We start from the raw sequence: 16,667 nt of genomic DNA, 5'->3' as shown, positions 1-16,667 counted from the left end.
GAGAGAGAGAGAGAGAGAGAGAGAGAGAGAGAGAGAGATTTAAGTGAAAATAGAAAGGGACTGTGAAAGGAGAAGGGAGAGTCTAAAGGAATAAAGGAAGGGAAGAAGCAGAACAAGAGGGCAGATAGAAGGAAATATTTGGGGAATGGAAGAGGACCAGGGAGCAAGGGGATGGGGAAGGACCAGGGAGCAAGGGGATGGAGAAAGACCAGGGAGCAAGGGGATGGAGAAGGACCAGGGAGCAAGGGGATGAAGGAGGCCCAGAGAGAGAGGGGATGAAGGGGTGTAGGGGTGAGTAAGACCATCTATGTATTGGTGGCTCCTTTGAGCAACCCAGCACTTGGGAAACTGAGACAGAAGGACCACCATGAATTCACTGTTAGCCTGGAGACTACATAGTAAGGCTGGGGCCAGCTTGAGCTACGTGGTGAAGATTTTTGTAGTACATGTTAAAAATCTCAAAACTGAGGCTCTGCTCCTGCAAAAGTGAGAAACCAGCAGGAACCAGCCTGTGCTGTGCTGTAGAGTACCTGGAACAGAGGGAACCTGCCAGGGTTCAGCCTAGATCAGGTCCCATCTTACAAGTTGCCTGCTCGTGTCCTGAATCATTTATTCTAGTCTGAAGTTGGAGGTCTTGTTAAGTAGTTGAGTGTGAGGTGAAGTCACTGACCATTGTGGGCTGCTCGAGTCCCAAGTGTGTCATGGCAGATTAGGGGTCAGGAGAGTAAGCTGAGGAGTCTGTTCCTAGAGTAGGGATTCTGCAGGTCTGCTGGGGGTGGGGGGCACATACTGCTTACAGTGTCATGCCATGGAGATGTCATGCAAAGGGAGGAGGAACCTGGGATGCCCATGGTGTCCCTAAGGAACAATCTGGAAAGTCAAGGACAGTGTCTTACAGGGTATCCTTGTCAGGACCCATGTAGCTGCCCCATAGTGAGAGGTGGTGGCCCTCCATTGATAGTAGCTCTGTGCTGCTTGCTTCTGGGGTGACTTGGTGACTGCCTTGTCACCACAGGGTGCCTGTGACACATGTGCTCTTTCTGTGTATTCATGAGGAGTGCTCCAAACAGTGGAGATCCTGCACAGAGTGTCTATGCACTAGGAGATTAAGGCGCCTTACCCTCACAGAGATTCACTCCAGCAGCCTGCATGAGCCTGTCTGCTTCCCCAGCAGGGGCATTTTGGAGCTGAAGCCAGAGAATCTGTTACTCTATAGAAACAAAAATACAAAATGACTAGGAGTAAAACCTGATAAATATATAATATCCATGTGTCGAAATTTTAATATGCTCCTGAGGGACCAAAAATACAACTCAAGTAGATCAAAATGGCGCTGGGTTGTTGTGGATAGCAACTAACAGCACGGTGGTGGAAACCGCTCGGTTTTAATGCTCTCGCTTAAGCTACAGTTTGAATATGATTCAATAAAAACATCAACACCTTTTTAAGAGAATGAAGGGGGAACTTGGTTAGTTGATTTTTAAAAATGATTTTGCCAAAGACACTAAAGGAGGTTTAGAAATTAAACAGAAAAAAAAAAATTCAGGAAACAGACCAAAAACACACTTATGAAATGAGGGTGGTGAAAGAGAGCTTAGCACAAGTAAGTTAATTTATTTACCGTCACAAACAACTCTATTCATTACAGCGAAAAGTCGCCTCTCAAATCAATAAGGGAAAGTAGGTAACCTTCAGGGGGTTGAATTCATAGTGCATGCTTTGCAAAGTAAATCTGAAATATATTTAAGATTTACATGCAAAAAATGTGATCTATTAGAAAGCATTAACAGAAAAGTTATATATTCCCAAATTTTTTTTGCTATAATAACATATGCAACTCAACTTTTGCCAAATCAAAAGGAAAGTATTGAATTGATGAGAGAGACACACTTGTAACCTGTATCATCAAGGACTAAATTCTCTATAATAGTTCCTGTGGACCGGGTGGAAATTTGGTCAATAATCCAATAAAAACTGGGCAGAGGTCCCACAGCTCATATGCACAGTTTGAATCAGGAAGGTTTAATAAGGCGAGCCACGGATTGCATAGGAAGTAGAGATTGCGCCACATAGGGATCGTTTTCTCTTTCCTTTCCTTTTATTATGAGATTTTTCCAGGGCATGGGAAGAGGAGCTTTTATAGAGAGAAGTAAATCTTTACTTCATTATGAACGGAGAAGTCTGGCGCTATCTGAGCCCATGACTGTCTGTAACTCAGCACAGTCACGCCTTTGGCTCGTTTCTTTTGAGGTGTGGTCTCACTATGTGCCCCATACTCGCCTTGGATTCACAACTCCTTTGCCTCAGCTTCCACAGTGCAGGAATGGCAAGCGTGCACCAGGAAACCCAGCTTTAGAAATGTGTTTTCTGAACGTGTTATATATGTGTGCGTGTGAAATCATATAGGGATGATATTCTTATTAAAGCCATGAAGAAACGAAAGCTTTTATAATCACTAATGTAACACGTAAATAGATCTACAAAAAATAAAGCAGGAAGTGCTCTGTGCACCTAGGAACCTGAGGCAGGAGGCTCACATGAGTGTCGGAGGCTAGCCTGGTCTACAGAGTGAGTCCTTGTGTCATTAAACCAGAGCAGACCAAGTGTGAACACCATGCCCAGTCCAACAATATCTTTTTCTATGGAATACTTTGAAGCAACATAGAACAGGTATATAAAGTTATTCTGATACTTATATAAAAGGGGATAGACAGGCGGGCCTGTCATAGATAAATTAGCAATTGCCAATGCATATCTTAAAATAGGTCACAGTCATTGCCTCTAGGGAAACGGCTGAGGGCTTGCATGTAGACTTTCTACGTACACGAATTTTGACCTTGTTTACCCTGCTCATATTAACAAATAGGCTGGAGAGGAGGCTCAGTAGGTAGAGAGCTTTCTACTTGTCTGTTATTGATGCCTTTACATGAAGTGGGAGAAGACAGCTGTTTATAAAGTCTGTGGAAGGCTTGTCTGGAAAACAGTGACCCGGAAAGTCCTCGCGAGTCCCGAGGGAGAGGGACATAGTCATGGTTTGGAGGATTGTGCTGATGGGTCTCTGATGGCCTCCTTTTCTCCCTGTTCCTAGCGGAGCTGCCGAGATCCTCAGCCACGAGGTTAGCCTCTCTGCGGGACCTGCCTGACCAGCTCCTGGAGCTGTACCAGCAGGGCTTCTCACTGGCCGCCCTGCACCCATTTGTGCAGCCAACACACAGGCAAGAGAAGATCCTCTTGGAGCACATCTTTCGGGCCATCCTGGTCAAGAAAACCAACAGGTAAGGTACCCAACACCCATTAGCATCCTATCATGTGGAGATCCGGGAGGGAGGATGGATGGATTTGCCTGCTGTCCCTAGGCCCTGCATTGTGGTGGAGTAAATCAAAAAGGTCAAGAAGTTCTGTGGCATACTGTGGCAAGAAACAAACGCCACATCTGACTGCAAGTAGAATTCAAGCTCACGCCCCCCCCTTTTAATTTATGGGCAAAACTTAGCTAGAATAATGTCTTCTCTGCAGATGTGTGCTTCCAGAATCAAACAGCAAGTAAAACTATAATAAAGCCATTAATCTGAAAATCCATGGCTAGAAACAACATTTTATTAGAGGCTTTATACAAGTTCAATGTTTCTCTCCAAGTTTAGAAATACTTCACAAGTTATAACCTGCCAGATGTTCTGTCAATGGCCTCTGAAGGACAGACCTTCTCACCCCCACCTCCTGTCTCCCACACCCACCTCCTATCTCTCACCTCCCATTTTCTATCTCCCACCTCCTATCTCCCACACCCACCCTCCACCTTCCACCCCGCTCCCAATGCTCTCATTGAGCTGGTCTTGATTTTAACTTTTAAGACAAGATGGTTTGAGTGTGCTTTTCCGTCTGGTTTGTCCAATTGAGTGTTACTTTTGAGTCTTGACTTATGCCTGAGTGGGAAAAGAGGCTGGCTTAGTCTTTCGAAAAGAGCAATACTCGTTTTAAATGCTTAAGAAATAATGATAAAAGCAGAAAGGACAGTAGATCTAGCTGCTTTTATAATAATGAACTTTGAAGCTGGGCGCGGTTGTGGAGACCTGTGATCCCATCACTTAGAAGGAGAAAGCAGAAAGAGCAGGAGTTGAAGGTCTAGCCTCAGCTACATAGTGAGTCCCAGGCTAGTTTATGTTACATGAGACTCTAGCTTAATGAACATGTAAGTAAATAAGCTTAAGTCTGAGAATGGAAACTGGATCTACCCTCTGGCCAGCTATGTCGGGGAAAAATATGCAGCAAAGCTTGTGTTTTAAAGGAAAGGGTAAGCAAGTTGTGTTCATCTTTGTAACAGTCTTTGCAGCAGACACAACACAGACCTAGCATATTCACAGACACCTGTGGAGCCTGAGGTGACATGCTAAGTGGCTTACCAGGTGATTCTTGTTGTTGTGACAGTCCTGGGTCACTGTGTTGTTTGTATGATGACACTTTGCGGTGTCTGCGTTCTACACATATTGGTTTCTTTGTGTCTGTTAGCCATGGATCAATATCTGATATAATCACATGAGGAAATTATTCTGGGGTCCATGGTGGTATTAATTCACACAGACACAGGGTGTGCACATAAGGACAACAGCTTATGTTAACTGAGCATTCCTTGTATGTCACATGTGATAACTATAATCCTGTCTGCATCATTGGATCATGAAATGGAAATCCTGATTTATTCCTAGATTTTCAGGGTAAAGACCCAGTCACTGTGCAGCATGACCAAAGTTTAAATTGAGAGTCTGTATTAAGCCACCAGCCACTGCCTGAGAAAAAACTCTTCTCACAGAGCAGCCTCATGTATGTAACAGGGAACTTTTAAAGGCAAAGATGCCAAGACGCAGAAAATCTACATCCTGGTTGGCAGTTGCAGGGGGCAGTAAAGCAAGCAAGCAGCTTAACAGAAGCCAAAACCATGCAGTTAACTGGGGGATTTCAATCCCAGGTTTCTAGAACTTTCTCATCAGGTGTAGAAAAAGGGGGGGGGGGCTCATTCACTGAGACAAGATGAAGGAACCTTTGCCCTGTCACACCAGGAAACCATCTCCTGTGCCTGTGTTCTTGCCTCAGATGATCTTAGGGGAGGTCCTTTCATTTCCCACGCTCCCCTTCTTATCCAACAGCCATCGGGGAAAAGTCATTATTATTTGAAAAGAAATAAAACAAAACAGGCTCACTGTGTGGTATATGTGTTGTATAACCCAAGGTACCAGTGAAGCTGTTTATTATGCTGGTCTTTTGTCTTGGTGTTTAGAGGAGGACAAGCCCCCTGGCATCAGATTTCAGGGGCATTCTCTGTGTGCTCTGCTGTGGGAGGTGATGGCAACACAGGAGTTGGATGAAATATGTATATTACAAACACACTGACACATATGAAGATATGTCCCTTCTTCCACCTACACCCAGAGTAGCACCCTCAAGCTAATCAGTCTGCAGCTCTTGTAGGGGTGCTGTTAAAGAACATCATGAGTCAGCAGGTCTGCAGTCAGGCCTGGGATGTTGCATCTCCAGTGTGGTCCCAAGTGATGCTCATGCCATGCTGAGCTCACACTTTGAGCTCACGCCCATTCACAAGAATGGAGAAGACCTGACTCATTCTTATCTATTACCCACACTGTTAGGGTTTTCTGCTCTTCTTTCTGGGACAGCTTTAGGTACAGAGAAAAGTGAAGAAGGGGCCCTCCAGAAGGTCCCTGGCTGGAGGGTCCATGTTGTAGGTGGTGTGAGGTCGCTGGAAGTGGGAGAGTGTCAGGGAGCACAAGTGGAATTTTCTGAGCCTGTCGTTGTATAATTGGCACAGTGAGGAGTTTGTAACATACAGTTCGCAAGGCATGTTCAGTCGTGTAGTCAGGTGAGCTGGGTGTGAATGCCACTGTTCAGTCCTTACGTGCCAGCCAGGAGAGCCGGGGGTTAGACAGGGGTTAGACAGGGCAGGAGAAAATAAGGTTTTCAAGGTCAAGGCAAGGGTGTGTGGGAGGGTTTTCCAAGGAAGAGGATGACAGCCTCCTTGGCTGGACTCACTCTCTGACCCAGGATGCACGGTGTGCTGTATCACTGGCTCGGATACACTCCATCTCCTGATACAAGAGACACAGACGTCTCCATTGACTTTGTGTTGAGTCCTTGGAACTGACTTTTTTTTTTTTTTTGAAAGAAAGCTGAAAAATCTGATAGTGTACCAAAGGAAACATGGCCAGTGGATCTCCCAGTTTCATCCTGGATGCTGTCGGACAGGAGGAGGCAGACGGTTCAAGCACGGTCGTTATAAGAAATATTCTCTAAGGTGCTTTCCTCTCCAGCAACAGCATGTTTCTGCATCAGGAACCCACCACCACCACACAATGGCAAGCAAGCAAACAGAAGCCCCCAAAGCTGTATCAGCAGGTAGTTGAAGAAATAAAAACAGAAGAAAGCTTGCGTGATTAATTTTTAATATGAATAGGTAAAGCAACACTTTTAGCAGAGACTGCCAACGTCTGACAGCCATAAATACTGTTAAGTGAAATTATTTAGCACTGAAAAAAAAGGAATGAGTGCCTAGTTAATATTTCCCAAGTAGGCACACTGAAGGAGATCTCACAGAACAATCTATCTGCTTTACTGGCTAGACAAGTGACGTGTATACCTGACTAGAACCACCACAGAAGAACAACTACTTAAAACGTGGTAGGTGAACACAAAGTTTTTGGCAACCAAGTAGACTTTGGGGAATGCAATGATACAAAGAGAGAAAAACAACTGGATTAAAGCTTATATCCATCCATCCATCTGTCCATCCACCCACCCATCTGTCCATCCATCCATCCATCATCCATCCATCCATCTACCCATCCATCAACCCATCAGCCCATCTGCCCATCTTTCCATCTATCATCCATCCATCCACCCATCCATCCATCCTCAGATACTTACTAAGGTTGTGAGATTACCATAGATGTTGTTCGTTTATGTCTGGGCCATTGTGACAGACATCACAAATAAAGTAAGTCACTTTTATTTTTTTGCTTTCCAGTACATGTAACAGCTATCTATACACTGGGCAATAAATATTTTTAGTAAGTTTAGAGTAGCATTACATTCTTCTTCTTTTTTTTTAAAATGCACACACCTCAGTTTAAAAGGTAGTTTATTGCTAAAAGATCCTAATCATTAGGATCTGTTAGGAAAATAATGTCAGTAGGTGGGCCCAGCAGGGTTGCCACAAACCTCTAGGTTTGTAAAACAGGTTACCTGCAAAGAATGATAAAACAGGGGGTTCTGGGGGCTCCTTAAGACTTTGTTTCCTGGTGGGGAAAGAAGAGGCCTGAGTTAGATATAGCACTTGCTTCCCAGGAACCAACAGTCTGGTTGATAAAATTCTCATGACACGCCTCTTGTCACCCTCCTGCTAAAAGAGAAGCTATATTTTAACCTGGGCCATATTTCCTTAGATCTAAAATGATTTTGTCTTTATTTTGTGTGTATGTCTGTGTATATACACACATGGAGGAGAGAAGACAGTTTGAAGGAATGGGTTCTCAAGTTACCAACCTGGCAGCCTTTCCCTGCTGATCCTTCTGGCTGGGCCCTGAATGTCACTTCTGGGCACACGGGAATATTGAGCACGAGATGGGAAGAGTTTATTTAAGTCTCATGTGGAAATGCTCTGTAGCACCATGCAGGTAACTGGAGAACATCTCTACAGACTAAAACCATTACCAAGTCCCCCTAAAGGCAAGGCTTAGCTCAGCGACAGTGCCCCTGAACACCAACTTTTGGCAGATTTCACTCAAAACTGCAAAAAACATTCTCAGCTCTTTTCTTTTGAAATTCATGTTAACTGCCATTCCATTTCAAGATGGCAGCTCAAACTGCGCAAATGTGTCGATTGTTCTTGAGCTGAGTGTATTGAATCCAGTTAAACCGTTGCTGGGCAAAGTGACTCCAGCATGAATAGTTGAACATGTGATCTTGAATAAATGAGAAGACTGTACCTCCCTCCCATCATTCTTTCTTAAGATCTCTTAGTGTTTCCTCCTTTTTTTTTTTAAACACACGATATAGTTACATTTTGTCTGAATTCTAAGCATAGTGAAGTTACCTTTTTTTTTTTTTCTGTGCACTTTTCCTCCAGTGAGTTGCCAAAGATTTTAAAACTTCAAGGCTAAGAGAAGTTGGTTGTTGAGTGTCATGTCAAAAACACAAGTTTTTACAGTGGTGGCTGCAGAAATGTACCAGGATGCTCCAGTTCCCAGCCACTATATTGTTTAGTTCACAAGCAGGGCTCGTTCTGAGCTTTCATTGTATGGATAGGGCTTCTATCACTGACCAAACTACTTGGACTCAGGTTTCTGAGAGTTGTACCTAGTGTGGGACAGGGACCGGGCTTTTGGTAGGGAGCTGCCTTTTGGCCTACGGTTATGAAGCTCACAGGAAAGCTAGAGCTGATGCAGACAGCACAGCATGCATCTAGTCAAAGTTGGTAAGTTTTTCAAGTTTCCACGAAACGCAGTACCGCCGAGTGCTTCTACGTGGCCAGTGCGCTTTCCTTCGGGACTAGATTGGACTGTAGTTTCCCTGCAGTGAAGCCTTAAGCTGGTTTGGTTTTACCGTGCAATCCTCTCCGGGGTGGTGCAGTGCTTGTCAGTTGAAAGGCATCTGTGGGAACTCCCTTCTTCCCTTGGAGACCGTTCTGTGGCCCATCTGTCTGTTGACTAAGATAATTAACATTGTATTATGTAACAAACATCCTTAGAAATTGAATTTTAAAGATAAATGTGTGTTGTGTAATTCTACTGTCTTAACGATGACTCTAAAGAAGTTCCTACTAGGTCTTAAGAAACTTGCCTTGCATGGGCTTTCAACTGTATGCACAATTGTGGTGGTGTCCAAATGGCAGGTAGGTCTTGGTGTGCATCGTTACCAGGATTTTGTCAGTGGGGGAGCCACTTTGAAATGGAAGCCCAGAGCTCTTCATTAGCTCTGTATCTGGAGAGGTGGGTAGATTTGGACAGGGACAGCCATAGGGGATAGGACCTTTCAGGCAAGGAGCCTGCCTCAGGACAGCCTGAAGTGTGGGAAAGCAGCGTGTAGACCACAGAGAAGAGGCAGAGGCAGAAGAAGCTGGAGACTGGAACAAGGCTGACTGGATCCTGCTCCATCGCTGGTCCAGCCAAGGCTGCCATGCCCCCATGCTGCCTGATTACTGCAAGGATCCTTTGGGAATGTGCAGTTGGCCGCTGAGATGGATAGCAAGCAGTTTCGTTCTGAGTCAACAATATGATGGAATCTGAGGCAGTTTTCCTCTCAGACCCCACTGGCAAGCTGTCCTCCCAAGTACTTAGGAGCACCACAGATTCCTGATGAGCCAACGCTGCCACCCAGGGTCAAGTGATGCTGAGAAAGGCTGTTCTTAACGGCTTTTTGTTGCTTAGTTTCCAGGAAAAGAAATCTCAATAAATGTTCAACCCCCTACTCCTCATTTCTCCTCTTGTGGCAGAGTCTAAAATTCTGGAGTCCCTTCCGTCTGTCTAAGACAATGCAGGTGCCTACAGGGGCCAGGTCCTCTGAATGAGGAGAGACCTAGTGCCTTGTTCTGTGCTGTCATTACCATCTCTTATACACTTACTATCTCCATGAAAATCCAGAAGTTTGGATTTTTATGTGAAAACCTTTCTTTTTTGAATGTTACCTTTAACACATCCCTCTGGCTGCTGTCTTGTGTCCAGAGAGATTTCTGCACTATGTTACTGTATTATGTTGAACGTGGACCTTTTGGTGATTTGAGTAGGAATGGTTCCCCGTAGATTCATGTGTTTGAATGCTTGTGGCATAGGGAGTGACACTATTAGGTGTGACCTTGTTGGGGAAACTGTGTCCCTATGGGGATGGGCTTGGAGGTAGCCAGGGTAGCCCAGTCTCCCGCTGCCTGCAGATCAAGATGTAGAATACTCAGTTCCTTCTCGGGTACCATGTCTGTCTGCACGCCACCATGACAATAATGGACCAATCCTATGAAACTGTGAGCCAGCTCCAGTTCAGTTTTTCTTTATAAGAGCTGCTGTGGCCATGTTGTCTCTTCACAGCAATAGGAACCCTAACTGAGGTATACCGTGTGGGGGCCTGTTCTCCCTTTCAGTCACAGTAGATTTTGGATTTCTCAGAAATCAGTGGTTGTACTCTACCTGTTGGCTTCTCCCATCATCCTTGCTGAATCTTCCTCCATCTCTGGAGTCTCATCACTCCTGTGAGTACCAGGAGCATTGCTCAATAGTTTTCATAAAATAGAGTCTGATAAAATTATGCCCTCAGAGCTAGAGCGATGGCTCAGTGGTTAAGTGGATTTTTACTGTTATTCCAGAGGACACACATTCGATTCCAGTGCCCATGTTGAGCGACCTTCAACCACTTGTAACTCCAGTTGCAAGGGATCTGGCACCCTCTTCTGATTTGCAGTGGTACCTATACACATGTGGCATACAGTACCTATGCACTTAAATAAAAATTCAAAAATAAACCTTTTTTTGCTGTTTTCTAAAGAACAACAGGGGCTGGAGTGATGGCTCAGCAGTGAAAAGTCCTTGTTGCTCCTGGAGAAGAGCCAGGTTTAGTTCCCAGGCTCTCCCATGTCCGCTCCAAACCATCCCTAACTCTAATTCCAGGGAGATCCAGCATCCTCTCCTGGAATCGGGCTGTACACGGGGCACTTACCTATGTACAGTAAAGGTACTCGATACATGAAATAGAAAAATCATAACAGTTTTTAAAAGATTCAAATATTAAGGTCATGCCTTGGGATTTAGCTGCAATTCTTCACTAAAAAAAAATAATAAATCAATTAATAGTAAATCAATTACAGATTGCTCAGTATTTGACTTGTTATTTGCCAATAGTGAGATGATATCTTGATAATACAGCTGCATAGTATGGACTGTAGATAACAGAATACACACTCGCACACATACACACATGCACACGCGCACACACACACACACCTACCTTTCATAGGCCAGAATAACAGGAGTGTTTGTGTATTCTTTTTCGGTTTTTAAAAGAAGCATCTAAAGGATGCCCTTCACAGGAAGGGAATTCTTTGTAGACCTTAAGTGGAGCATGAATGCATTACGTTGCCTTTTTCATGGCCCACAAGATAACAGGAACATTTTCTTTGGCATTTGAAAAGGGCAAAATTGGAAAAGTGCAGAATTATATTGGAACTAAAAGGAAAATTCTTTTTAAAAATTATAGCCGCAAGTGTCCCCTTTAAGTGGGCTCCATATCCCTTCATCTCTAATTTTTACCAATTACTTCAACTCTTGGGAGAATTATAGGGCTTCTGGAAAGAGGCTTCATAATCAAGGGAAATGCGCAGAGGGTGAAAGCAGTCTACCAGAGTGTGCCCTAGAAAATGTTCGCACTCAAGGCTTGGGGATCAGCGTGGAGCTCGCTGATTGTTAGAATCACACTTGGGGAAGAGAGAGTCGGCGATGTGGGCTTGATGGTGATTGACATGTGTTACTCTGACGGGTAGCCACAGCAGCAGGCTTGTTTCCAGACAGCAGAGAAACCCAGGAAGCTAGAAGCTTGATTCTGCAATCTGAGCAGAGAATAAATAAGTAGGTGTCTGTTCAGTGGAGTTCATTATTGTGGATTCAGAAATAGGAAAGGTGCCCATTGGTTCCTCGGCTTCCCAAGGTATGTGTCAAACCTGATTAACTCTCTGCTGCCCCTTCACAGCCCCCGGGAGCTCCACAGTATCACCCAGCCTACTCTAATTTATTCTTCTTATTTCCTGGGTCCCCAGGAACAACACCCTTTCCAGTGTGTTAAAGTCGCAGGATTCCTTGTTAATTATTGTGTTTGCACTTTCCTTAATATGCTAGCATCAAGCCATGTCCTCCAGGGGAAAGAGATTTTTTTTTTTTTCCAATCCACACCCCTAAACGTCTGGCTCCATTTTTTTCATCCTCTTCCTCCGAAATGTTGGGCCTTTGTCCAAAGCAGAGAAAAGAGAAGAGACGAGTTTGTTTGCGTAGAGACGCATCTCCCCTGGCCTCCGAGCTGGGAGCTCTGGTTGCACGGGTCTTTCCCAATTTATTTTTATTTTTTGTAAAATTAGCATTCGAGTGCTTTCCAGTGTTTCCCCACTAGTATTCTAGAGTGCCAGAGAACAGGGAGCAGGCAGCTCCCACGCAGATGCAGGAGCACTGCTTTCCTTTGAGTTTCCTGTTGATGGTAAAATATATATGAACGCCACGGCACTCTGAAGTATCTGCGCCCGTTTTTAAATAAGATAAGGACCCTTCCTCCTACACAGGCAGCCACTCTTCAAACACTGGATGCTCTAGGAGGGAGACTTATTCTGTGGCACTGAAGGGGGCCAGAGTGGACAGTGAGACAGGATTTTGATGGCCATATGCATACAGAACAGTAATTCAGTTGCAAATACTTTCATTTAAGTGTTTTGGACTTGTATGTCTTATTTATACTAAATTTAAGAATTCAGACGGTCTTGCCTTAAATCTTCCTGACATACTTTTTATTTTTTCATAGAAGTCTTTCCTCCTCTTTGACAATATGATGGACTTTACGGGTGGTAGTACTAACTAAACACTAGTACTAGTTAAATTTTACGTTTTCAATAAGAATACAATAAGAAGCAGGTGAGAAATAACTTTCAGATGCATATGAGGACATTGTTAGTGATTTCCATGTCCTGTAGATCTCAGTAAGATGGATGTCCTTCTAGTCTGTGCAAGCATTTTATATAATACTTTAAATGGTTGGAAGATCGACCCATTTTTTTTATATAGGTGTAAACGCGAGAAGGTTTATCATTTCATTTCCTTCCTATTCATCCACCATGAGCTGGAACTTAACACGGCTACATAGACTTTAAATCCAAATTAGAAACTCATATTCATTCGACACCTGTTTCTGCGGGTCTGAGCATCCTTTGCTACATTCCTGTGTATACTGAGTATTGTCATTAATCCTCGGTGTGTCTTCATGATGGTTGTTTTTGTTGCAATATTGGTTGAAGACGCTGTTATGTGTTCAGCTAAGATTTCATACGTACACCATTTGTAGCAAAAAGACATTATTCTTTTCCCTTATTACCAACTTTCCACTTTATATCCCAGAAAAGGGAAGCAGGACTTATTGATGACTTTTCGGTACTGAGGTGGCGTGGATGAAGGTCACATGGGGGAAGTACCTAAGACTCTCGGTGTAGAAAGACACCACTTTTGGCCTCACGGGCCCTGTGGTTTGTGGAAGTGGCCTTGGGGAATCCCGCCAGGTCTGGTTTGTCTCTGTGGAGGGACTAGAGGAGCAGAGGCCATGCTCAACCGCAGGCTGGTCTCCACACGGAACTGCTGGCACAGACTGTCTGGAGCTTTTGGGGTGGTCATGCCTCTGGCCGCCAGGGTCTGGTCACATTCTGCAGGGGATAGTGCTGGGGCCGAATGCGTTATTGTCTCTCCCCTCTGTCTGAGTGAACATGGGCTGGTGTGGTGCCTTCTGTGTCTTGTGAACGAGTTGCCTTTTTTTTTTTTTTTTTTTAATTGAGAGGAGGAAGAGGAGGAGGTGAGATCATCTTTGCAGAGGGAAGTTTATGGTACATGTGCATTCTTTGGTATGTTCATTCTTAAACCCGTATTGCTTAAGTTCCCAGAATTGCTGTGCCCACTAACCCAGGTCATACAGGAAATGAAAAACCTACTTGCCCGCTGCAGATGAGATTCAGTCTTTGTCAGTAATCACGAGAGCGGCTTCCTACTACAGAGCCCTTGCACATTGTGTCACTATACAGCATTGTCTTTAGTCTTGAAGCTGAAATGAAGAACGAGAACCCCAGAAGGGCCACTTGTACAGGTTGCCATGGGTGTAGGAGCAAAGATTCTCCATGACTGCCTACTTTTAAGACTGTTGCTCTTTTAATAGGGCTAGCAGTAGGATTGGGGGTTATGTTTTAGGGTAGAGTTTTTCAACCTTGATGTTTGACATTTTTGAATAGGATCATTGAGCGTCACTGTCTGTGCCTTACAGGTCATTCTTAGCATCTGCAGGTTGGTGGTAACTCATTCCCATCACATACTTGTACCAGTCACAGGTGCCTCCAGACTTGGCCAAACATCTGCTGGTGAACAAGACTGCTTCCAGTTTAGAATGCCTGAGTTAGAGTTACGTGCAAGGCAGACCTCTGCCTTTTTTTCTTTATAGGAAGCCAACTTAGCTGAAAACATTTTCTATACTAACCTAATTTTACCACCATATATGTCTTAATTTGTTCCTGATTTTTAAGAGAGATTTATGTGTGATCGTGTGTGCGTGTGTGGATAGATGCATGTGACTGCGGGTACCTGTGGAGGGCAGAAAAGGCATTGGATCTCCCTGGAGCTGAAGTTACAGGTGTTCATGAGCTCTTCAACATGGGTGCTGGAAACTGAACTTAAGTCCTCTCAAGGAACAGCAAATGCTCATAACCCCTGAGTCGTCTCTCTAGCCCGAAGATTCTTTATTGTTTCTTTCCTTTATTTATTGGGTTCTGCATTATCTTTCTCCCTTGCTCGGATCAGACCCAGGGCTTTACAATTGTTAAACACATTTTCTACCTGACGTATATCCCCAACCCTTATCAATGATTACAATAAATGTGTAGCATGTATAGTAGTAAGAGAACAGTTCTTCAGGATCATGGTTACTTTTGTTCTTTTCTTTTTTTCTTTTCTTTCCTTTTGTTTTATGTGAAGCCGAGAATGATTTTCTGCAGGTCACAGTAAAACCCTCTGAAACTGTAATTACATTAACCTAGTAATTTGAGGATAATTTTCACCTTATATTTTCAAGAACATGGGGTTCAATATTATTGTTAGAAGTAACCCGCTTAGAGCTTTGAAGTCATTTTGAGACATCTGTGCTAGGTTGGCAGCGGTGACATGCGTGGAAAAGGCACACCCAGCACAGAGGGGGAACGGAGACTACTTTTTATAGTTATTTTCAGAGACTTTAGGAGGAAAATGGAGTCAGTAGTCTCTGCTGTTTGGGTACTGATTAAGTTGTAGCTGTCCTGGCATCAGAAACAACCTGCTCATCCGGTTTGGAGCAGGAAGGCTCTCTGGAAATGGCTCCGTTCAGAGAAACACTTTCAGCTAAGATCTCCAAAAAGTTGATCTGTGGATTATTTTAACTAAAATAGTCTATTATGGTAAGGTGATGGTGAAAAGGCAAAATATCTCACGTTCTCTCTTTTTTTAAAAGGAAGATTTATTTTATAAAGATTTATTAAAATTTATAATCAATAGCAAGTTCCACGGTGTATATGTGCAGTAGGGGTGGATACCTCCATTGGATAGAGTTGTTAGAGACCCTGGAGCTGGAGTTAATAGGCAAATGTGAGCCACCTGATGCGTACGCTGGGAACTGAACTTGGATCCTCTGCAAGAGCGGTACACACTCTAAACCACTTCATGTTTTCCCTTATGTATAGAGTATACTGAATGTAGATTTAAATATGTATGTATATATGCATACGACATTCCAGGGGAAAAGCAACCTGCAGGAAGGGAGAAATAGCTGGGGGAGGGAAGGATTGAGGGTTACGTGCGAATACAGTACAATGATATATGTGTATAAGAATGTCAAGCCGGGCAGTGGTGGCACGCACCTTTAATCCCAGAACTTGGAAGGCAGAGGCAGGCAGATTTCTGAGTTCGAGGCCAGCCTGGTCTACAGAGTGAGTTCCAGGACAGCCAGGGCTGTACAGAGAAATCCTGTCTCGAAAAAAACAAAAACAAAAACAAACAAACAAAAAAAAATGTCAGATAACTCACAAAATATACACATGGCTTTAGAAGTCCTGTGATGTGATTGCAGATTGAGAATAATAGCCCTGTTCTAGTCACCCATCCCCAGACACATTGAAATGGCCACCTTAGCTCTTTATGTTCATAAGAAGTTGGGGGGTTGGGGTGGGCACAGAGTGAGTTAAAGTACCACATTCATTGAGATCTAACTTGAAACTTAAAATTAACGAAAAGCCTTTTTGAAACATACACAGCCTTCCATTATATGTAAGAAGGAGCCTCATTTCAAGTGGACATTTGTGCCTTGAGATGCCAGCTTTAGTCATGCAGACTTCCTGTGGCCACCGTTGATCACGCTTGTTCCACTTGTCTCTCGGCCCCTCGGTGTTCTAACGGCTTGTTTGTATGATTTATAGCGTATGTGAGACATTAGCGTCTCATACAAGCTTTTCCTTAGAGGAGGTGAGGTTAAAATCATGTAGAGACAGTGAACCCAAAGGAAGCCTCAGGGTCAGACTTGTGGTTTCTGAGCAAAAGGTTTGCTGCTCCAAGTGTGGCTGGTGGGCCAGAAGTATCAGCGTCTCCAGTCCATGGTCAGAGTCTCTAGTCCGTGGTCAGCATCTCCAGTCCAGAGTCAGCATCTCCAGTCCATGGTCAGAATCTCCCATCCAGGGTCAGCATCTCCAGTCCAGCGTCAGCATCTCCAGTCCAGGGTCAGCATCTCCAGTTCAGGGTCAGCATCTCCAGTCCATGGTCAGAATCTCCAGTCCAGGGTCAGCATCTTCAGTCCAGCGTCAGCATCTCCAGTCCAGGGTCAGCATCTCCAGTTCAGGGTCAGCATCTCCAGTCCAGGGTCAGCATCTC

General features: G+C 44.2%; 1 protein-coding gene across 4 annotated transcripts in view; it reads left to right on the top strand.

Moving 5' to 3' along the window:
* Rftn1 (raftlin, lipid raft linker 1) overlaps positions 1–16,667 on the top strand; it is a 199,561-nt gene that overhangs the window by 82,963 nt on the left and 99,931 nt on the right. For all 4 annotated transcript variants that reach the window (XM_021217944.1, XM_029531498.1, XM_029531497.1 and 1 more), the window contains exon 3: positions 3,089–3,275. In XM_021217944.1, the coding sequence (XP_021073603.1) occupies positions 3,089–3,275 (187 nt within the window). The remainder of the gene's footprint in view (positions 1–3,088; positions 3,276–16,667) is intronic.

The sequence above is a fragment of the Mus pahari genome, chromosome 18 (genome assembly GCF_900095145.1).
Source record: "Mus pahari chromosome 18, PAHARI_EIJ_v1.1, whole genome shotgun sequence".
NCBI lineage: Eukaryota > Metazoa > Chordata > Mammalia > Rodentia > Muridae > Mus > Mus pahari.
Note: the sequence above shows the minus strand (reverse complement) of the source record. Positions and strands in the feature narration are given on the sequence as shown.